The sequence below is a fragment of the Phocoena phocoena genome, chromosome 14 (genome assembly GCF_963924675.1).
Source record: "Phocoena phocoena chromosome 14, mPhoPho1.1, whole genome shotgun sequence".
Lineage (NCBI taxonomy): Eukaryota > Metazoa > Chordata > Mammalia > Artiodactyla > Phocoenidae > Phocoena > Phocoena phocoena.
Window position 1 is genome coordinate 61147156 of NC_089232.1, and position 24752 is coordinate 61171907.

General features: G+C 41.0%; 1 protein-coding gene across 1 annotated transcript in view; it reads right to left on the bottom strand.

Annotated features, from left to right (window-relative positions):
• CRIM1 (cysteine rich transmembrane BMP regulator 1) overlaps positions 1-24752 on the bottom strand; it is a 206715-nt gene that overhangs the window by 154453 nt on the left and 27510 nt on the right. Inside the window, exon 2 of the mRNA XM_065891147.1 lies at positions 3157-3330. Within this exon, the coding sequence (XP_065747219.1) occupies positions 3157-3330 (174 nt within the window). The remainder of the gene's footprint in view (positions 1-3156; positions 3331-24752) is intronic.

Sequence of the window (24752 nt, forward strand, 5' to 3'; positions counted from 1 at the left end):
CTATTTTCCATTTCCTCTCCCTCCCCAATTTTTCACACCCCTTCTTCCGCCTCAACATCAGCTGATGACCTTGTTTTATGCATCTCTGAGAAACAGGAACAATTTTGCTCCTCTCCCTCCTCAAAGACTTTGCTCCTGCAGTCATCATCTTTCTTACATTATCAGTTTCTCCCTTTTTACTAGATCATTCTTGTCATCATTCAAACATGCTGTAATATCTTCCATATTTTTAAAGTGTCTCTTGACCCTAAATCCCTCTAAAACAACCACCTCATTTTTCAGTTCCACCTTTTGAGAGGTTTTCCCATTTCTGTTTCTCGTACTATCATTCTTCTACTCTTTCACGTTAGGAACCCCAGGATCATCTTTGTATTTTCATCCCTCCCTTGTCTGTTAGCAGATACTGGACGTTCTTCCATCAAAATGGCGTGTTTCCATCTCTTCCTTGCTTTTCCCCTGCCATCCCCTAGACCAGTCTCTTGTGACACCACATCTAAATAACGGAAACAGCTCTCCAACAAGCTGCACCGAGCTCTCCAACAGAAGCTCCACCTGCAAATGCCTTCCACGCCCCAAAACCCCAATCTGCCTAACACTGATTTCTCCATGCTCTGCTGCTGTCGGCTCATAAACCTACAGTGATTCCTGATAGCTCCTATCACCAGGCCTAACCTTCCTGAGCCACGTGGAAGACATTTCATCATCTGGTCCTGTCCTGCCTCCCCATCTTTCGTTCCTATTACCTATCAACATAAAAACTTGCTCTTTTACAGGAGTTCCCTGGTGGTCTTGTGGTTAGGATTTGGCGCTTTTATTTCCATGGCAAAAAAAAATAAACTTGCTCTTTTAGATTCATTTCCCAAGTGTCTTTCATGTAAGTCAAGCAACTCTCACTTGTACATTTTATTCTTTGTCCGTATCATTCTTCTTCCTGGAATCCATCACCATCCAAATTGTTCAGACTCCTCCTCCTCTACAATACCTTATCATATAATGCCAGGTCACAATTTTTTGGCCCTAAATTCCTATAGCATTCCAAGTCTTCATTGCATTTATTAATGATTTAATCATATACAGTGATATACCATCACTAACTCTTTCATTTGCAATATATACTTGAATAGAAGTAGACCTTTTTCTTCAAAATTATCTCTCAGGAAAGGGAAATCCCCCAATATTGATTTCTTACAAGGCCTCAAATATCACAGAGTGCTTTATTTAAAAAAAAAACAAGTACGATTTGTGGAAGATACATAAACCTTAAATGACCTCAACCAATCCTACTTTTGGATTATGAAGAGGCCATCAGACAGAATCTGTTAAAAAAAACAAGGGGAGGAGGGGCATAGAGAAATTTAATCAGCCACAGTAATTATTCCTGAGGGAATGATGTCAAAATTGGAAGTGCTGGATCTTGTAAACAGCCTTTTCAGAAACACCTGAAAAATCAATACAATCTCCACACTGTAAAGATCAAAAATACACACCTCACTAATTAAAAATGTAACCGTCCTAGTTTTATGTGAAAAGACACCGTGTTTTGGAACAAAACTTCTTGTGATAACTTGGATTCAAAATCTGCTGCATCTCCAACAACTTAGATGGCAATAAAGAGGGTGTGCTCAGAAAACAGTGTTAAATAACACGGAAATCAGCTCCAGCAAAGACAATGACAGTGACGGTGAGGCATCTGAAATATGACTAAAACAGTTTTGTGAAATATAAGAACAGCAAAAAGTAATACTCTAAATTGCTGTATTATTTTATATGACGTGATAAAATCTATATGAATAATTAATTTAATAGACATTTGACTGCTTCAACTCTACCCCTGGAAGTTTATACACTGAAGTTGGCAAAATATACTATTTTTTCAGCGGACAATGGGGGTGAAGACGGGGGAGCAAAGAGCCGCAAGACAATAAAAACGAGTTTGGTAACTGTGTTGTCTATGGCATAATGTGATTCAAAAAAGACTTTACATAGTTAGAACTTGGCTTGTCAGTCATCCACTGTGTAGAACTGAGTTTTTCAATTTTCAAATTTAAGGACTAGAATAAATGTTATCTAAGACTCTCTGTGTTCCCAAAATTTCATTTCTGTTGTTTTCTATTGTACTCTCTTTTAAAGATTCAGCAGCATTGGTAAACACAAAGAGAAATGCTATTTTAGAGGCTACTGCACATTTCCCATTCTTTACTACCATTTAATATGTCTGAGAAACTTAATACAATTCAAAAACTTCAGCCCTTGCTCTACTGCCCTTATAAGCTTGATTTTGGACTTGGAAAATCCTGGGTATTCCAAACTATATTACCAACTTCTCCATCTTTGAGCAGCAGCATTGTAGAGACAAAAGGTATATTTAAGAAAGTCTTGTTCAGTCTTCTTTTTTCCCTGAGCAGAACCTGGGGCTCAGCAAGAGTTCAATGCTGATCAGGGGCAGGGCTGAGACTCAAGCCCATGCCACATCCTCTGTTAATTCTGGTGGCAAGGCACAGCACTCAGCTCTGGGCATGCCACCCCTAATTACTTGATTACTTCATATTTTCAATTCCTAAATTTCTTTTCTAGGTTTTATGCATGAATGTATAAAAGTTATGGGCCACGTTATTTTGTTATTTTAATGTGATTTCTGACTTCATTCCAGAGGGTAAGCACCCAATGACCCATCCACACCTATATGATTTTGAGTCAATCTCAGCCTCCGATCGCCACTGCACAAATCTCCCACCTCTTCTAAAGAGATGCACGTTCTTGCCAGATGAGCTGCATTTCTAATTAGCGCTCTCCTCATGGAGCACCATCCTATGGTAAATCACGCGGAATGGACGTGGTAACAACAGATGCTGACCTCAAGCATGCCACATGTGAAATCATCCACTATGCAGAGGTGACCTAGGCAGGCTGGCACAAACTATCCTGGCCATACTACCACAACATGACCATCCCACCACTTTCAGGAAAACACACACATGCGTGGACACACAGGCACACAATGCCATCACGTCCGTACCTAGTCAACATTCTGCATCTTGTTTGAGATCATCAAAGCTACCAATTGCTCTAAGCTTGTCTTTGCCTTTTCCAGCTCAAATACCGTCACTGCTCAGAGTTACACAATGCTAACACTTATGACTGAAAATGTGTACTTACCTTCAATCCTCTTTAAAGCTGAAAGGCACATATCCTTCCTTGGAAACTCAAAGGGATTGTTACAGGTTCGAATGGTGTCACACTCACATTTCCCATTGATTATATTGCAGCCAGAGACAAGGTTTTCATTGCATGGTTCAAAACCAAGCAGTTGGTCATCATCCCAGTTCTCATCTGTAAAACAATTAACAACCACATAATGTTTGCTTGTTAGCTTCATTCAAAGGCCCGTCTGAGGGCTTCCCTGGTGGCGCAGTGGTTGAGCGTCCGCCTGCCGATGCAGGGGACACGGGTTCGCTAGGCCCGTGAGCCATGGCCGCTGAGCCTGCGTGTCCAGAGCCTGTGCTCCGCAATGGGAGAGGCCCACGTACCGCCAAAAAAAAAAAAAAAAAAAAAAAAAGGCCTGTCTGAAAGCAAAAATGTGCGAGGATGTCAAGATTAACATCTGATTTTGACACCTCAATTTACGAAACGCAGTTTGGCTGCAGTTCTACAAATGAATGAAACCCAACCTCCTAAAAAAAGAGAAGACTGAAATATAGCCATACATGTCAACATTAACTAGCTATATATACAAACGTTTCTGATCAAAAACCACTACTCCTCTGATGTGTTATTACAGAAACAATTGAGATTCCTTTAAATTTCTTCATTTTAAACAAAGATTCCAGGATTTTCCCATGTTCAATAAAACTACATCTGTCAATCTACAAAATTATTCCAAAAAACCCCCAAATTTTTTACCCCATCTGGTAGAGACCAGCTTCAGGTTTAAAACAGCTCTGCAACTTCATATATCAAGGCAGTGCTAATAAATGTAAACGGACACCACCCAAGGAGTCAGGAATGGGATACAACGGAGGAGGTGCCCTCCAATGCACTTCAGTACAAATGCTAATAATGTCCATTACTGCCCACAGCCAAAGCCAGAAACAACAACAAACAAAACTAAGGGCTACAGCCTACTGAGAGGCTGAGGTCGTCAAAGTCTGCGGCTGAGACCATATCAGGGTCCTGGGTCATGAAATGGAGTTGACTGTAAGAAATAGATTTTAAAACCAACTTTCATGGGAACCAGTTCAGACAAATGAAACAAACATGACAGAACCACAGCAAGACTCAATCCTTAATAATATTCCTCATAGTTGAAATGCCTCTTGTAGGAAACCAGACTATTTCTCTGAGTCTCTGTGATGTTATGAGTTTTCCCCCCCTCTTAACATTATCTTTAATAGATGCTTTATCACACCTTAACTGGGCACTGACTATTAAATAGTAAACATGTTTCTGATAACCATATCTGGAGAGAATCTTTTAAAAGTGCTTGAATTTAGATACTTAAACTTGCTGCTCAAAGTAAGGCAGGTATAAAGACATCTTAAGAATGTCTTTTCACAAAAGACAGCGCAAACAAATGGCTATAATTTTTATAAGGCTAACTTTTCCTTCTGGTGACATCGTTGACTTACTGCCTAAGTCAGGAAAAGACTGTTCTCCCTCACTGAAATAAATAATTTTCTTGTCAAGGGGTCTTTAGAAGGATATCATTTACAAAATAAAGAGCTTCAGGGTGATTATTTGAAAAGGGAGAATAGAAAATCTCCTGTGTTTTGATTTCAGAAGATCAGGCTCTCTTATTTGATCAAAGTTTCATCTCTTAGTAAAACAATTTTAGAAGTTTAAACAAAAACACAAGGTATCTGTTTTAAGATTTATTTTCCTATTTAGCCTGTATTTGGTCTTTAGAAATGACAGGTATATAACATGTATACACACAAAGGGACATTCCTATCTTCAAGACAACAGTGAAATTACTAAATTACTTTGAAAGGAAAACCAGAATAGAATATACTGAAACAACTCAACACAGTAAAGTAGGTGATAATTTAGTCTTTGGTTATAACACGTGACAAAATGGTTCACATAAACAATTTCTTACCTCTATATTTAATTGTTGACATGTTATTAGTACCACCAGCCTAATATAGTTCAGCAAAATTTACTGTAAAGAAATTCTTTTGACCGTATATTCAAATTTGTAATTCAAAATTAGTTCAATCCTAGGAACCTAAAAATCAGTAAGAAACTCAAGTAACATTTGAACTACTGAAAAACTGTATTTCTCCTCTTTCCCGTCCAAGATTCCAAGAAATCTTTATTACTATCTTTGTAAATATATGCAGTTAATGTATCACCAAATCAAATGGATTCTAATGCAGATTTTTTTTTCCACAATACACATCCCTTCCCTCCATCGTAACTGGAACTCCCTGAAGACATCACTCTCCTGAACCACCGCAGCATCCTCTAACCTGTCTCCTTGCGCTACCCCATTTCCCACACTGTCAACCAGAATCATCTTCCTCAAAAGACAAGCCTGGGGCTTCCCTGGTGGCGCAGTGGTTGAGAGTCTGCCTGCCGATGCAGGGGACACGGGTTCGTGCCCTGGTCCGGGAAGATCCCACATGCTGCGGAGCGGCTGGACCTGTGAGCCATGGCCACTGGGCCTGCGCGTCCAGAGCCTGTGCTCCGCGACGGGAGAGGCCACAACAGTGAGAGGCCCGCGTATCATAAAAAAAAAAAAAAAGACAAGCCTGCTCATTGGTTCTCTCTTGCTAACAAGAAAAAGTCCAAACATCCTAATGCTCCAATAAGCACACAGATTCTCACTACAAACCCTCAATAAATGCTCCCATGCCTTTGCTCACAGAATGTCATCGCCTGGAACACCTCCTTCTCTCCTTCCTCTTGATAACTCCTATTCATTTTTCAAGACCCAAGTCACATGTTACCTCTTTGAGAAGTCTTCTCCAACTCTGAGCTCTCTATCCTCCACGCTCCTACAAACACCTGTGCACACCTCTTACCCTTTCCAATAATGGTTTCACGAAAGTCTAACTTCCCCATTAGACAAAGAGTCCTCATGTGCAGGAGGAGCCAGGTCTTATCCAACTTTGAACCCCCTTAACCCCAGGACTTAGTACAAGTGTTCAGTAACCCTATCTAGTTTTCCATGTCACTGGTATGGTCAATGCTGTTGACTATGCTTTTTTGGGGTTTTTTTTTGTGGTACGCGGGCCTCTCACTGTTGTGGCCTCTCCCGTTGCGGAGCACAGGCTCAGCGGCCATGGCTTACGGGCCCAGCCACCCCGCAGCATGTGGGATCTTCCCAGACCGGGGCACGAACCCGTGTCCCCTGCATCAGCAGGCAGACTCTCAACCACTGCGCCACCAGGGAAGCCCTTTTTTTTTTTTTTAAACAGAAAATGTCTTGTAAACAAATGCATAGATGTATAACAAGGGAAACATGTTTCATTATAATGAACATGTTTACATAATAAAAATCTTATTCAAAAACCTTATTAGTGTAGCATTAATGAGGCAGGCATTTTGAAGAAATGCTCAGACATACTTTGGTACCTTTCTCTCTAGGTATCAACTGTCATTAGTCTCTTTCCCAGTTCAGCTCTAGACTTCAGCCTCTTATCAGCTGGTTGGCATCAACAGCCCCTCCAAGAAGTCCATCTTAGGGCCAATTTGTTTTCACTGCCAGATGTTTTTCTCTGCCTCCCCACAGGAAGACCATATCCCCTGAGTGTGGAATCAGAATTAAAAGGCAACTTCCCTTAATGCCCTCTCCAGCTCCTTACTGTTCTCAGCAGAAGCCTCTTGGCAACAGCGACAGGCTGCACCTGATCGTGCACAGGTAAGCCTGACCACCCCCTCAGGAAATGTCATGGCCACCCTGTCCAGTCAGGAGGTATCTGACTCTAAAGCCAAAAATGTCTTACATGCTCTTATTTTCTTTTTTGAGAGGAAACCCTTTCATTTCTATGCCCCCCATCCTAATCAATACTTTTTCTTCTTGGCAAATAGTTCCCTTAGCAACCACTGCTTTATAGAATCAAGTACAACATGTTTATGAGACAAATGCTTTTATGTTTTTCTATTACACAACATTATACTTTACTGTAACAGCCATCCAACAGGGATTGAAAGCAAAAATTTAGTAAAGTCTGATTATACAGAAATCAAATCTGAGCCTAATAGTGCCACTGACAGCACTTGGCAAATTTGATGTTTTAAAATCTCTTTTCCTAAGTAAATCCACATATACAGCACAAGGATCAAGGTTCTGATTCTGATATAGTTTCTGATTTCTCCTTGGACTAGTCAGGACTTTAAGAACAAGGGGCGGGGGGATTAAAAACAGGAGTACTGCCCTTTAACTATTTATATCAAGTAGTTTTCTCCTAGTGCTCTCCATGCGACAAGATGTAGTCTCCAAGGCTGAAAGGTCAAGATAATTGAGATACCTCTGCAAATGTATTTTTAAGTTTGTAACTTCTGCAAGATACCAAATCCGAATGTGATTTTCTCTATATACAAAATGAAAGAAATGTGATAATTTCATGTATGAATTAGAATTCATGCATGTTCAAATATATGCAAATATGTGAGTACTCCAGCGAAGAGTCAGTTATAACTAACTGCTAACCTGACATTTCCACTTGGATATTTAGAAGAAACCAGGAAATGATATTTTACCTCGAGACAACCGTGGGACTGCAGTAGGCAGAATTATTTCATCCGTTCTTCCCATTTCATTCCAGAGAATGTTCACAAGATGTATAATCAAGAGTTGAAATTTAATAAAATTAATAACTTGTACTGATTCAATAAAGGGCATTCTTAAAGGAAACTGTTTTCCCCCAACATCTTTATTGGACTATAATTGCTCTACAATGGTGCGTTAGCTTCTACTGTATAGCAAAGTGAATCAGCTATATGTATACACATATCCCCATATCCACTCCCTCTTGTGTCTCCCTCCCACCTCTCTACGTGGTCACAAAGCACTGAGCTAATCTCGCTGTGCTATGCAGCTGCTTCCCACCAGCCATCCATCCTACGTGTGGTAGAGTATGTCCATGCCACACTCTCACCTCGTTCCAGCCCACCCCTCCCCACCCCGTGTCAAGTCCACTCTCCACGTCTGCGTCTTTATTCCTATCCTGCACATAGGTCCTAGAGAACCATTCTTTTCTTTTTAGACTCCATATATATGTGTTAGCATACGGTATTTGTTTTTCTCTTTCTCACTTACTTCACTCTGTATGACAGACTCTAGGTCCATCCACCTCACTACAAATAACTCAATTTCATTTCTTTTTATGGCTGAGTAATATTCCATTGTATACACGTGCCACATCATCTTTATCCATTCATCATCAAGTGTCGATAGACAGATTGCTCCCATGTCTTGGTTATTGTAAATAGTGCAGCAATGAACACTGTGGTATGTGATCCTTTTTGAAGTATGGTTTTCTCACTGGTATATATGCCCAGCATTGGGACTGCTGGGTCATATGGTAGTTTTATTTTTAGTTTTTTAATGTACCTCCATACTGTTCTCCTTAGTGGATGTATCAATTTACATTCCCACCAACAGTGCAAAAGTGTTCCCTTTTCTCCACACCCTCTCCAGTATTTGTTTGTAGACTTTTTGATGATGGCCATTCTGACTGGCGTGAGGTGATACCTCACTGCAGTTTTGACTTGCATTTTTCTAATGATTACTGATGTTGAGCTTCCTTTCATGTGTTTGTTGGCAATCTGTATATCTTCTTTGGAGAAATGTCTAGGTCTTCTACCCATTTTTGGATTGGGTTGTTTATTTCATGTTGAGCGGAATGAGCTGCTTGTATACTTTGGAGATTAATCTTTTGTCAGTTCCTTTGTTTGCAAATATTTTCTCCCATTCTGAGGGTTGTCCTTTCATCTTGTTTATGGCTCCCTTAGCTATGCAAAATCCTTTAAGTGTCATTAGGTCCCATTTGTATATTTTTGTTTTTATTTCTCTTTCTCTAGGAGGTGGGTCAAAAAGGATCTTGCTGTGATTTATGTCATAGAGTGTTCTGCCTATGTTTTCCTCTAAGAGTTTTATAGTCTCTGGTCTTACATTTAGGTCTTTAATCCATTATGAGTTTATTTTGGTATATGGTGTGAGGAAGTATTCTAATTTCATTCTTTTACATGTAGTCCAGTTTTCCCAGCACCACTTACTGAAGAGGCTGTCTTTTCTCCATTGTATATTCTTGCGTCCTTTATCAAAGATAAGGTAACCAGGGGCTTCCCTGGCGGCGCAGTGGTTGAGAGTCCACCTGCTGATGCAGGGGACGTGGGTTCGTGCCCCAGTCCAGGAAGATCCCACATGCCGCGGAGCAGCTGGGCCCGTGAGCCATGCCGCTGAGCCTGCACGTCCGGAGCCTGTGCTCCTCAAAACGGGAGAGGCCACAACAGTGAGAGGCCCACGTACTGCAAAAAAAAAAAAACAAACAAACAAAAAAAACAAAGATAAGGTAACCACATGTGTGCGGGTTTATCTCTGGGATTTCTATCCTGTTCCATAGATCTATATTTCTGGTTTTGTGCCAGTACCAGACTGTCTTGATTACTATAACTTTGTAGCATAGTCTGAAGTCTGGAAGCCTGACTCCTCCAGCTCTGTTTTTCTTTCTCAAGATTGCTTTGACTATTCATGGTCTTTTGTGTTTCCATACAAATTGTGAACTTTTTTGTTCTAGTTCTGTGAAAAATGCCAGTAGTAGTTTGATAGCGATTGCATTGAATCTGTAGATTGCTTTGGGTAGTATAGTCATTTTCTCAATGTTGATTTTTCCAATCCAAGAACATGGTATATCTCTCCTTCTGTCTGTTTCATCTTTAATTTCTTTCACAAGTGTCTTACAGTTTTCTGCATTCAGGTCTTCTGTCTCCTTAGGTAGGTTTATTCCTAGGCATTTAATTTGTTTTGTTGCATTGGTAAATGGGAGTGTTTCCTTAATTTCTCTTTCAGATTTTTCATCATTAGTGTATAGGAATGCAAGAGATTTCTGTGCATTAATTTTGTATCATGCTACTTTACCAAATTCATTGATTAGCTCTAGGAGTTTTCTGGTAGCATCTTTAAGATTCTCTAAGCATAGTATCATGTCATCTGCAAAAATGTGACAGTTTTACTTCCTCTTTTCTGATTTGGATTCTTTTTATATCTTTTTCTTCTCTGATTGCTGTGGCTAAAACTTCCAAAACTACGTTGAATAACAGTGGTGAGAGTGGGCAACTTTGTCTTGTTCCTACTCTTAGTGGAAATGGTTTCAGTTTTTCATCATTGAGAACAATGTTGGCTGTGGGTTTGTCATATATAGCCTTTATTATGTTGAGGTAAGTTCCCTCTATGCCTACTTTCTGGAGGGTTTTTATCATAAATGGGTGTTGAATTTTGGTAAAAGCTTTTTCTGTATCTACTGAGATGATAATGGTTTTTCTCCTTCAATTTGCTAATATGGTTTATCACATTGATTGATTCGTGTATATTGAAGAATCCTTGCATTCTGTCGATAAACCTCACTTGATCATGGTGTATGATCCTTTTAATGTGCTGTTGGAGTCTGTTTGGTAGTATTTTGTTGAGAATTTTTGCATCTATGTTCATCAGTGATATTGGCCTGTAAGTATTTTTTGTGACATCTTTGTCTGGTTTTGATACCAGGGTGATGGTGACCTCATAGAATGAGTTTCGGAGTGTTTCTCCCCCTGCTATATTTTGCAAGAGTTTGAGAAGGATAGGTGTTAGCTCTTCTCTAAATGTTTCACAGAATTCACTTGTGAAGCCATCTGGTCCTGTGCTTTTTGTTTGTTGGAAGATTTACCACAGTCTCAATTTCCGTGCTTGTGATTGGTCTGTTTATATTTTCTATTTCTGCCTGGTTCAGTCTCAGAAGGTTGTGTTTTTCTAAGAATTTGTCCATTTCTTCCAGGTTGTCCATTTTATTGGTATATAGTTGCTTGCAGTAATCTCTCATGATCCTTTATATTTCTGCAGTGTCAATTGTTACTCCACCTTTTTCATTTCTAATTCTATTGATTTGAGTCATCTCCTTTTTTCTTGGTAAGTCTGGCTAATGGTTTATCAATTTTGTTTATCTTCTCAAAGAACCAGCTTTTGGTTTTATTGGTCTTTGCTATCATTTCCTTCATTTCTTTTTCATTTATTTCTGATCTGATTTATGATTTCTTTCCTTCTGCAAACTTTGGGGTTTTTTTGTTCTTCCTCTCATTGCTTTAGGTATAAGGTTAGGTTATTTGAGATGTTTCTTGTTTCTTGAGGTGGGATTGTATTGCTATAAACTTCCCTCTTAGAACTGCTTTTGCTTCGTCCCATAGGTTTTGGGTCATCGTATTTTCACTGTCATTTCTTTCTAGGCATTTTTTGATTTCCTCTTTGATTTCTTCAGTGATCTCTTGGTTATGTAGTAGTGTATTGTTTAGCCTCCATGTGTTTGTATTTTTTACAGTTTTCTTCCTGTAATTGATATCTAGTCTTACGAATTGTGGTCGGAAAAGATACTTGATAGGATTTCAATTTTCTTAAATTTACCAAGGCTTGATTTGTGACCCAAGATGTGATCTATCCTGGAGAATGTTCCATGAGCCCTTGAGAAGAAAGTGTATTCTGTTGTTTTTGGATGCAATGACCTCTAAATATCAATTAAGTCCATCTTGTTTAATGTATCATTTAAAGCTTGTGTTTCCTTATTTATTTTCATTTTGGATGATCTGTCCATTGGTGAAAGTCCGTGTTAAAGTCCCCCACTATGATTGTGTTACTGTCGATTTCCTCTTTTACGGCTGTTAGCATTTACCTTATGTATTGAGGTGCTCCTATGTTGGGTGCATAAAGATTTACAATTTTTATATCTTCTTCTTGGATTGATCCATTGATTATTATGTAGTGTCCTTGCTTGTCCCTTGTAATAGTCTTCATTTTAAAGTCTATTTTGTTTGATATGAGAATTGTTACTCCAACTTTCTTCTGATTTCCATTTGCATGGAGTATCTTTTTCCATCCCCTCACTTTCAGTCTGTATGTGTTCCTAGGTCTGAAGTGGGTGTCTTGTAGACAGCATATATACGGGTCTTCTTTTCGCATCCATTCAGCCAGTCTATGTCTTTTGGTTGGAGCATTAATCCATTTACATTTAAGGTAATTATCAGTATATATGTTCTTATTACCATTTTCTTAATTGTTTTGGGTTTGTTATTGTAGGTCTTTTCCTTCTCTTGTGTTTCCTGCCTAGAGAAGTTCCTTTAGTGTTTGTTGTGAAGCTGGTTCAGTGGTGCTGAATTGTCTCAGCTTTTGCTTGTCTGTAAAGGTTTTAATTTCTCCATCGAACCTGAATGAGATCCTTGCTGGGTAGAGTAGAGATCCTTGCTGGGTAGAGTAATCTTGGTTGTAGGTTTTTCCCTTTCATCACTTTAAATATGTCCTGCCACTTCCTTCTGGCTTGCAGAATTTCTGCTGAAAGATCAGCTGTTAACCTTATGGGGATTCCCTTGCATGTTATGTGTTGCTTTCCCCTTGCTGCTTTTAATATTTTAAAGTTTTGATCATTTGATTAATATGTGTCTTGGCGTGTTTCTCCTTGGATTTATCCTGTATGGGACTCTCTCTCTGCTTCCTGTACTTGATTGACTATTTCCTTTCCCATATTAGGGAAGTTTTCAACTACAAACTATGCAAATATTTTCTCAGTCCCTTCTTCTCTTCTTCTTCTCGGACCCCTATAATTTGAATGTTGGCACATTTAATGTTGTCCCAGAGGTCTCTGAGACTGTCCTCAATTCTTTTCATTCGTTTTTCTTGATTCTGCTCTGCAGTAGTTATTTCCACTATTTTATCTTCCAGGTCACTTATCCATTCTTCTGCCTCAGTTATTCTGCTATTGATTCCTTCTAGAGAATTTTTAATTTCATTGATTGTGTTGTTCATCATTGTTTGTTTGCTCTTTAGCTCTTCCAGGTCCTAGTTAAACGTTTCTTGTATTTTCTCCATTCTATTTCCAAGATTTTGGATCATCTTTACTATCATTACTCTGAATTCTTTTTCAGGTAGACTGCCTATTTCCTCTTCATTTGTTTGGTCTGGTGGGTTTTTACCTTGCTCCTTCATCTGCTGTGTATTTCTCTGTCTTCTCATTTTGCTTAATTTACTGTGTTTGGGGTCTCCTTTTCACAGGCTGCAGGTTTGTAGTTCCCTTGTTTTTGGTGTCTGCCCCCAGTGGCTAAGGTTTGTTCAGTGGGTAGTGTAGGCTTCCTGGTGGAGGGGACTGGTGCCTGTGTTGTGGTGGATGAGGCTGGATCTTGCCTTCCTGGTGGGCAAGACTGAGTGCAGTGGTGTGTTGGGGTATCTGTGAACTTATTACGATTTTAGGCAGCCTCTCTACTAATGGGTGGGGCTGTGTTCCTGTCTTGATAGTTGTTTGGCATGGGGTGTCCAGCACTGGAGCTTGCTGGTCGTTGAGTGGAGCTGGGTCTTAGTGGTGAGACAGAGATCTCTGGGAGGGCTCTCACCGATTGATATCACGTGGGGCCGGGAGGTCTCTGTTGGACCAATGTCCTGAATTCAGCTCTCCCACCTCAGAGGCTTAGGCCTGACAGCCAGCCAGGGCACCAAGAGCCTGTCAGTCACACGGCTGGAGAAGGTGGGCTATGAGTTGATTGCCAACCACTTCCCTGTTGTAGCTCTGTCTCAGCTGTCTCCAAAGGCCACCCAGATACATTGGGTTATTCCACCATTCCTCAGAACTTACACATGCCAGTCTGGGATTTGTAGATGTCCTCCTGATACTCTTCATTGAAATACCCTGCATTCATGGTGGTGAGAGATATGCTAATAGTGTTGGTTCCCTTCAGTTCAGAGACTGGGACAGTCTGAGCCTTCATGTGGCCAAGTCAGGAGCAGCTGGCCAACAGTCCGAAAGTGAGGTCATGTCAGATTCCAAGAAGGCTTTCTGCACCACCGGAGCAGGAGTCCCAAGCAGCCGCTCCGCTCAGCTGTAGCACTCTGGGGAACTTGATGGGACCCCTAAACAAGGATTTCTGCCGGCCCTAGAGCCTGACTTGCCCACCCAGGCAAGGAGTTGAGGAGAGCATCTCCCGGCCCTGTCTCACCAGAGAAGTGGGCCGGAAACTGATTTTTTATTTGGTTTGTTATTTGGTTATTAGTATTTACTTTACTGCAGGTGCAGAGTGGTGACTGACTAACACAGTTTGGGGCCATAGTCTCTGCTCATGCTAAGATGCCAGCAGTTTTACCAGCATTGTTTTTGCACCAGCAGTGCAAATGTCGACACAGAATAAAAGCAAATAGTATGTTAATATTACTGTGAAAATAACTTTGACCTCATGTACTACTTGAAAATGTCTCAGGGCCCCCCAGGGGTCTGTGGTCCACATTTTGAGAACTGCTGCTCTAAAGATCATGTCTTGCTGGTACACTTAGGCCAAGACAGCATAGGACCCAGGTTTGAGAAATAACAAAAGATACTGGGTACCTCTTCCCCTAACAGTTACTACGGAACCATAAAAACACATTTCTCTAACATGATTTTAGTTATACGTGATTTGGAACAAACTGATGTCAGTATAATGCAGAAGGTGTGTTGGTTCATGTGTGCTTTCCCCCAGCTCATTAATGTTATAAAAACATCAGGAGAAAGTTTTCTCACAATAAAAGGAAAAGTCTTCGCAGTTAAATGAACACCTTAAGAAAAGGCTTATAATCTCATTTAAATTCCTTCCTTTAGCGCAAGAAATGGCTGCTATAGTGGTTGAACTTTCCACTACATTTAACTGTCTGGGGAGGTTCAATGTACAAATGAAAAAGCTAGAGATATTCTCCCGTGTTTAAAAACTCATGATGAAGAAACTACCCCTGGGGACTTCCCTGGTAGCACAGTGGTTAAGAATCTGCCTGCCAATGCAGGAGGCACGGGCTCGATCCCTGGTCCGGGAAGATCCCACATGCCATGGAGCAGCTAAGCCCGTGCGCCACAACTACTGAGCCTACTCTCTAGAGCCCATGAACCACAACTACTGAGCCCGCATGCCGCAACTACCGAAGCCCGCTTGCTCTAGGGCCCATGTGCCGCAACTACTGAGCTCATGTGCTGCAACTACAGAAGCCCATGCACCCAGAGCCCATGCTCCACAACGAGAAAAGCCCCCGCTCGCCACAACCAGAGAAAAGCCCACGTGCAGCAATGAAGACCCAACACAGCCAAAAAAACAAAAAAAACCAAAAAACTACCCCTGGATCTTGTATTTAATTCTGATGAAACTAGTCTCCATTCAGAGTAAGCATCTGTGAGGTTCCCATGCCCTGAAGGAAGCAGCCTGAGCTCATGAGTGTGTAAGGCTGCAAAGGATGGGCTGTCCAGGCTCCAGATGCAAATGTTAGGAGCAGCTTACCTGAGTCAGGAGCTTTATTTGGAGTCTTATTGTTTATGTTTATCCTCTGTGTTCACAGTTCCATAGGTTTTGAGTGATCTGCCCCATCCCTATTTTTCCCAACAGCTCTGTTACCTTTAGTGTAGTGAATGATTTTGTAAAAAAAAAAATTTTTAATAGTGTACATGTGGTACCAAAGCAAAAACACCTGAAACACCTGTACTTCCAATAGTCACCTTCAGTCTAACCCTGGACTTGGTCTTTCTGTTCCACAGACTACTTTCCAATATTCTTGATGATGCCTGAAATTCCTTCTTTCCACAGTTGATATAAAAGATTCTAAGTGCAAAGACTACTGAGAAAGGAGTTGTGATCCTCAGGGTAGGAGAGGGGAAAAGGATGTGAAAGAAGAGGAGTCTTGGAAGATGTACAAAGACAGCCAGCTCCAGATCTGGGAAGCAGCAGCCCCGGGGGCTACACCTGCTCTGTGCCCAGGAGCTCAAGGAACCAGCCACAGCAACCCTGGCCCAACTGGTCCCAGATTCCACCTCTCTGCTTGTCAAAATATATTTCCATCTGCTTGCTGGTGTCTGAAATTCCAGTAACATGGAATAAAATGTTTCAGGTATGACTGCACTTATTGGACAAAGTACTGTGTGTTCATCTGAAATGTCCAACTTCCTGAAGGCAGAAGGCATTTGTAGACTCAGAGCCTTACCTTTTCTACCTCATATCAGCTTAGGGTAATGGAGTTTACTCCAAACCAAGATACGGCTACACCCCATTATGTGGCATTCCACTTACCAGAAACACGCTATAGCAGATATTAAAAAGCAAGGCACAGGGCTTCCCTGGTGGCGCAGTGGTTGAGAGTCCGCCTGCTGATGCAGGGGATACAGGTTCGTGCCCCGGTCCGGGAAGATCCCACATGCCGCAGAGTGGCTGGGCCCGTGAGCCATGGCCGCTGAGCCTGCGCGTCCGGAGCCTGTGCTCCACAACGGGAGAGGCCACAACAGTGAGAGGCCCGCGTACCGCAAAAAAAAAAAAAAAAAAAAAAAGCAAGACACAGATTCATGGCACACACTCAGAACCTCACAGTAATGGAATTCTGTTGGCAGAAGAGAGGCTGCTGGGAATATATATCAAATTAATTCTCCAGCTGTTCACATATCCCTGTGGCTACAGTAAGATACAGATAGCTAGTACTGGCATCTCTTTCCATGCCAGCCTAGAAACTCCAGTGTAATGTAAAATTGCTGCTCTTAACTCCCCCAGCTCCCGGCTGGCTGTTATCATGCATTCAGCCCTGCTCAAGGAGGAATCTAATGCAGTGAGCTTTCATTCTCTCTCCTTCCAGCTTAAAACGGATGATCTAAAAGTTGGTGCTTCCCTTTCCCTCTCTTCTTCATGCTGTAATCAGTGCAAAGCAAGAAGGGCAAAATTATGGTTATCAGTAGAAATGATTCATGACATAAAAATTTGTTTTATAGGCATTTCCACAAAGTAAAACTATGTTAGGCATATGTAACTATGTAGCAGAGTAGACCAAGCCTTAATCTAAAACAATGGAAATACTAAAATATGCACACAATTTTTTTTGAGGACTCTTAAACTGATGCAAACCTCTAAATATATAACAAACAAACATGACCACTGATTCATATTATGTCCAAGTGGGGAAGTCTTTGAAAAACAAACAGTACTGAACCAATTTACTAAATCAATTTATAGTAAAACATTTATGAATGATAGGCAAATGTTCCATTGCTGTAACTGTTGTCAACACCTCAGCAATACACACCTATCAGAGGAGGACCAGGGACGAACTATAGCATGTAAAGTCATTCGTTCAATCATTCTTTCTTTCAAACATTCATTCCTCAATCAGTTATTGGTATCTATTATACATCAAGAATTGAGCAAGGTACTAAGGATTAAAATGCTAGGAAAGAGGAGTTTACAGTATAATTTCCCACTACTCTAACCAAAATCAACCAAGTATGTGAATAAAATGTTCCTAGGAATCTTGAAACAGAGGAAAAAATTAAGTAAGGGAAGGATAATTTCCTTTTTGATAACAGAAAGCTGGTGGGGACAGAGAAGAACTTAAGAAAAGATAAGCAGTATTTCTAGAAGGAATTCATGAGGCAAGATGAGAAGAGGAGAAACCAGGGCTACAGAACACAACTCTCCTATTTCAAAATTCTGCCTAAATTAGGGACTATCTACCCTTAATTGCATATAGAAAATCAGATAGCCCAGAGGTCTGTTCTCATGGAGAGGCCCTGGCCCAGGAGACCACAACCTTAGCTTTGTCATTAGAGTGACCCTGAACAAGGCATTTGGCCCCCTCGGCTCCAATTCATTTCATCACTAAAACGGAGGTGGGATGGGTAATCTGTGAGGTCCCTTTAGACCTCCTCCTTTTGTTTCCTTGATTCTGGCATCTTAGTTGAAACTGTACAATGCTAACAATTTACAGGTCACAGTGTCAGAGAATCACACGCACAATTTAAATTTAAAATAATTTCCCATTTATCAGACCAGTTTAAGGTCTGGAAAACAATCACTGTGCAGAGTAAGGCAAGCCAAAGGTGCTTTTAATAGAACAAATATCACTTTGCAGGACCCTTCTAGCACCTCCAATCCTAGAGGATTTACTGGCTGAGGTCCCAACAGATTAAAACAGGATTGGTCTTGAATTGATAACTACTGAAGCATTGAGTCATTACACAGTTGCCTCTACTTCTGTATATATTTGAAAACTTCTATGATAAAATGTTTTTTTTTTAAAATGGGAGGAGATTATGGGAAAATTAACCAAATACTTAAAAATGAATAACAATAGATATGTCACATGTCAATATTGATGGGACACAGCTAAGGCAGTGTTTAAAGGGAAATTTCACAGGAAATAAGAAAGGTTAAAAAAAATGAGCTAAGCATTCAACTGAAATTAGAAAATGATCAACAAAGCAAATCCAAAGAAACAAGAAAGATGAAGTTAGTACATGGAGAAAATCAATGTAACAGAGATAAAAGCAACAAAAGTGATTAACATAATAAAAACTAATTCTTCAAAAAGATTATTAAGATATCTCATAAATGGCTTATGACTAACAGTCCCATATAGCATGTCACCTCATCCAGGTACTTGGACATATAAATATATTTTTTCAACCAGTTTCTCTTTGGTGTGGTTTTACCAGGAAGTTACTCAAAGTCAGACACTAAATGGTTACATTTCTGAAACTTTTTTAAATAATCAGAACAGGATACTTGATTGTTCATGGAAACTCTTCCCTAGCTACAACTAGTCTGACTGAACCCAATGGTGTAGAACTCAACCCCCTTACATTTCCCCTACTTTGAGACTGAATCTCAACGTTTTAAAAGGAAAATCTCAGGCCTCCTCCACTGGCCCATGCTTCTGCAGTGCTGGACTGGCCTTCTGGTCAGGCACATGTCATTATTAAGCAACAAAGTCTTCTCTTGAGCATGAATGTCCACTAAAATACGTAACCCCTTGTTTAACCAGCTTCAAAGAATATTGGTTTTGTTATCAAATGTACTGCTGCTTAAAAATTGATACATCTTAGTTGAGGGAAAAATTATCTTGGAGAAGTACCTAATTCTTTCACATTTCCTCTCTTCATCTAGATTCTCTAAAAGCCGTCCTTAAAGCCAGGTGATTAGCCATCCCTTAGGTACCTGGCTCCCAGTGTTTTATTCTCCTACAGAGGTACTTTGGTGTAAATAACACCTAGTGAGGGTGTTATAAGAATAGCCCTATCAGGCTTCCCTGGTGGCGCAGTGGTTGAGAGTCCGCCTGCCGATGCAGGGAACACGGTTTCATGCCCCCGTCTGGGAAGATCCCACATGCCGCGGAGCGGCTGGGCCCGTGAGCCATGCCGCTGAGCCTGCGCGTCCGGAGCCTGTGCTCCACAACAGGAGAGGCCACAACAGTGAGAGGGCCCGCGTACCACAAAAAAAAAAAAAAAAGAATATCCCTATCAAACTTCTTAAGGATACAGAATTGGGAAGCAACGGTCTCCAAAGAAAGTCCAACATCTAGCCATTCCAGTCTCTGGCACGGAACACAAAGCCTGTTTAGATTTGATCCCAGTCCACTTCTTCACCCTCATCTCTTCCACTCTTCCCCACTTACTACAGCAATACTTCATAATGATGTGCTCCCAAATGACCCATACTATTCCTGACCCCTGGGCTTCGCACAAGGTGCTCTCTCTGGCTAGGAAGCTGCTTCTCTTCACCTGCTTTGAAAGCTCCTATTCAGTCTTTAATACTTTCTCCAGGTTTCATCTGCTCTATATAGGGACTAAATCAAGAATTGTCTCCTCTGTAGGAGTTCTGTTATACATCCATTAAAATTATTTCGCTTACGGCAGTATAATGAAATTGCTCATCTTATCTCCACCAGAAAGTGGGCTCTTTTTATCACTGGGCTATCATAGGGCTTGCAAATAGTAGCTTAGCAAAATAAACATCTGCAGAAGGAATAAACAGGAACAGGAGGACCTGAACTTAAGCAAAGCAATCAATCTTTAAGTGCCAAACTTTTTCTGGAAAGTAAGTTTGGTGGTAGGAAGAAAGTCAATTATTCAGAAATAACTGAAAAACATCTTTGGATCTCGGTCTTCCTACTTCTGAAATATTAATACTAACTCAAGTTTTCTTTTAGCCTCAACATTTTATTACCCAACACTTCCACATATCAAATATTTACATGTCAAATGAGTGAACAAGTGTAATATTCCTCAACCATGTTGGATAAATAATAACTTAAATAATAAACTCTATTATCTCCCTTCCTACCACTTTTGTCTATCATGACCATAATTAGATAATGTGACGCAAGTTAATGCCTCTTGCCAGAAAGGCACTTGTGGATATAATACACAGTATCATTTTATAAATATTAATGTATGCTCTACCCTAAAATCTGTTAGTCAAACGACCAAGAGTCAAACAGAAGGCTAGATGTGGGAATGCCTTTTTTTCTTGACTGTACTCATCCAACAGTGTAAATCACGACAGGGAGAAGAAGAAATGTGACCAGAATTTCACGCAACAAGAACAACAAAATGAGCATGATATTCTGAAAATAACCACTTTGAAAGATATACATTTTTCATTATACTAGCTGAACAGTTAGCACAGATAATGAAGCACATTTCATACCTACCCCGCCAGTCAAATCTTCTGATAACAGCTAACAATTCCTGAGCCAGGGACCTTACTAGGTGCTTTCCATAGACTTACGCATTTAGCTGAGGAGGAAAGCTAAGCAACGAGGTCTGAATTCCACACAGACTTATATCACCAAACAGGCAACAAGAGGAATTGAAGAAATAGGGAAGTAAGGTGGTCGAATGGTTGGACAAAATGTCAAGTCCAAGTGAGTCTAAAGAACCCAAGCACCAGGGAAAAGAAAGAGAGGAACACTGCTATTTTTCCATCTCACACTGGGGATGTCCATCTCAAGTGAATATGACCTAGAGACCCATGGCGGACTGTCATCACCACAAGGGCTGGCAGAGCCTCTCTGACACCTTCTCAGCCAAGACAATGGAGTTGCTGGAGAACCTTTGGAAACATCCAAGAACAGAAAACCCAACAATATAAACATGACCTCAACTATTCTATCATCCAGGAAACAAAGGTTTCCTTGTGAAAGCAATAATGCCTCCACATAAAGCAATACTCCTGAGGCGAAAGTAATCATTTCTAAAAGGTGTAATGATCTGTAAGTAGCACTAAGGAATCTTTTCAGGATAATGAATTAGTGAAATCAGTTAGCAATCATTTTGAAGGAAATGTCTTTGCAAATCAACTTGGGCCCTGCTGTGAACCTCACCTTAGTAATTTATCTGAATTCTTCAAAGTAAACAAAGTAGAAGATGATAAGAAGTGAAAGAGTGATCACCTTTAATTCCAACAATTATATTTCTAACTGATCCTTACCACTAACTCTGATACTGTTCTACAAAGAAATATCATCCCTAAATATCACGCCCTCAATCCCAAACCTTTAAATTTTGGGGGGAAGCAAGAGTATCTCTATGTGTGATCTTATTTATCCCTACACACTCCATGGATCTCCTGCTATCTGGTCCTGGCAACAAAGCACAAGTTGCCAGCAATATTCAATGAACATTTTTTTTATGTGCCCAGTTTCGTGGTAAGTGAAAGTTTGATGTGTATGTCCAGATCTTTTTTTTTTTCTTAAAACATCATTAAAATCCACATTGCTACTGTATGTTCATATGGAAAGAAGTATTATAAATTAGATACCAGAATCAGGGAATTCCCTGGCAGTCCAGTGGTTAGGACTCGGTGACTGCAGGGGCCAGGGTTCGATCCCTGGTCAGGGAACTAGGATCTCCCAAGGCACACGGCATGGCACAAAAAAAAAAAAAAAAAAGAGGGCTTCCCTGGTGGCGCAGTGGTTGAGAGTCCGCCTGCCAATGCAGGGGAGACGGCTTCGTGCCCCGGTCCAGGAAGATCTCACGTGCCGTGGAGCGGCTGGGCCTGTGAGCCATGGCCGCTGAGCCTGCGCGTCCGGAGCCTGAACTCCACAACGGGAGAGGCCACAACAGTGAGAGGCCCACGTACCGGGGGTGGGGAAGAAATGAGAATCAGAGAGCTGTGGCCTATTTAGAAACCTCACACCACACAGGGCTTGTCTGATACATTGATTCTTAAAGGCATCAAGTCCTTGAAATTCAACCTGAAACTCTCCTCCTAGAAGCAAATGTAGATAAGGGGACAATGAAAAGCAGGACTCTTACCTCAGGGTATGTCAAGAAATGAATATTATCGCTTGGGAGAACTTTGATTTGTACAGTAATGATTTAATCCCTGAGATTCACGTGATATAGACCACACAAGCAAATATAAGGAGACATAAAAAGATTAAGCAGGGACTTCACTGGTGGCGCAGTGGTTAAGAATACACCTGCCAATACAGGAGACACGGGTTTGAGCCCCAATCCGGGAAGATCCCACATGCCATGGAGCAACTAGGCCTGTGTACCACAGCTACTGAGCCTGCGCTCTAGAGCCCGCGAGCCACAACTACTGAAGCCCACGTGCTTAGGGCCCGTGCTCCGCAACAAGAGAAGCCACCGCAATGAGAAGCTCACGCACAGCAACCAAGAGTAGCCCACGTTCCCCACAGCTAGAGAAAGACCGCACACAGCAACCAAGACCCAACGCAGCCAGAAGTAAATAAACTAATAATTAAAAAAAAAAAAAGATTAAACAATCTTAAGAACATGTTTGAAAAATACATTTGCACACTTCCCACAACACTGGAGTTTCCTTTGTGTAGTAATCAAACAACTACACCTAACAGATGCCAAGCTCTGAGACCCTGGGGGTCTCGGCCATGACATCAACACTACCCCACAGTCTTCAATGGCTCCCACCTGCCTCCACAGTCTAGTCTAACTCCTCATGCTGATAAATGAGGCTTGTGCCCGGCCGCAGCTAGCCTCCCAGTTATGCCCCACTTCGAGGCCAGCACCTCTTCCCTCCCCAGCACTAAAGCCTCAGGGCCTGGGAACCCACGTCCCCGCAACCCAGAACATCCTCCCTCCACCCCAGTTCTGCGCCCATCCACTCCCCCACCCCTTTAGGATTCTGACCAATCTGGACTTCTCGGCATGACTTTCCATGACCACTCTAAACTGCAAACCACTTCCCCCTCTCGGCTTTATTTTTCTGCACAGATTGTATATCTCTCTGGCACGGTATGTTTTACTTACTAACACTGTTCATTTTGTCTCTCTCTACCGGAAATCTCCAGGTTGACAAAGATTTTTGTCTGTCTTGTTCATAGCTCTGTCTTTCGCACCTAGAGCAGGGCTTAGCACACAGTAGGTCCTCCATAAATATTTACTGAATCAATTCTCTGAGTATTTTGCTGATTGCATGTCCTCTGCGAGGCACTAGCTTTCTTGCACTGTTTAACTGGAAATCTGCTACCATCTTACTGTGTGTGGCTTAAATGTTTTCTCCTCAAAGTTAACTTGATTTCCTCCCACCCACTTCACTTATCCAAAGACACTGCAGCTGTCTGTTTGCAGCTGGATTCTGAGCTGCTGGGGGGTGGGGGGTAGGGTCCCAATCCTCACTTGCTGAATGGAGAAAATGAAAGTGAAACTGGACTAGGGGACTACTCCATTAATAATATCCTGTGGGGGAAAAAAGCAGCAGCTTCAAAGATAGTCCATGGGTATCTAAGATTTACGTTTACTTACGTTCTTCAATACTTATGCATTTATATTTAACATCTTTCCGGGATGTCTGAGATGCAAAAAAATATACTTTATAGTAATTCATGCCTACCAGGGGCTTAGGAAGCAAGTACCTTTTGGGTATTTTAAAACACTGCAAAGAAACTTTACCTTTCTTTCAAAGCTAAAGAAAACAGTTGATAAATGTCTGCATTTCAAGTCTGAACGCATGCATGAACATACACATATAGAGAATAACTAATTTGCTTCCAAAAAGAAACATAAACAAACACCACATGAATCACCCAGTCCTTTTTCCACATGCTACAGCAGCATGTATTCCCACATGCAATTAGGTAGGTGAATTTTGCAAGACCTCGACCCTGCAATGTTATTCTATTCAAAGTTAGTCCTTATAGTGTAAAAGATGTCATCAATAAATGGTTCAAATGATAAAACTCACAATTTCTGGAAATATAGCTACCTTAACTCCGAACTGAAAGGTTAAAAATTACCATCTATTTTATTAGGTTCAATATACCTCTCAAGAACTAATGGTTGTCAGGATATAAAAGAAAATATAGACCATTTCCAAAGGATGCTCTGCTCAAATCCATATCCTATTTAGCTAACAAGGATCACCAATTTTCGAAGGATTAGAATATACAGAGATACGTAGTGCTGAACATATATACAAGCACTTAACACACTCTTTAATAATTCTGTTGTTTTAAACTTCCGAGTGCCCCCTACTCCATCACTCTCTATTCCTTTACCCTGCTCTATTTTTTTTTTTTTTTTTTTACAACATTCGTCTATCTAGCAGTGTATCATAGAACTATTTGCTTTTTTGGTTAGTGACTCCCTCTGTAAGTTCTCTGAGGCAGGGGTTTCTTTGGTTTAACCACATCACAGTGACTGCCATGTAGCAAGTGCCTGATTAATATTTGTTGAGACAAATCATCACAACAGGCTATATGATCGGTGCTTAAGTGTGAGGCATATCCAATGTGCTGGGGGTCAGAGAGGAGGGATGGCTTC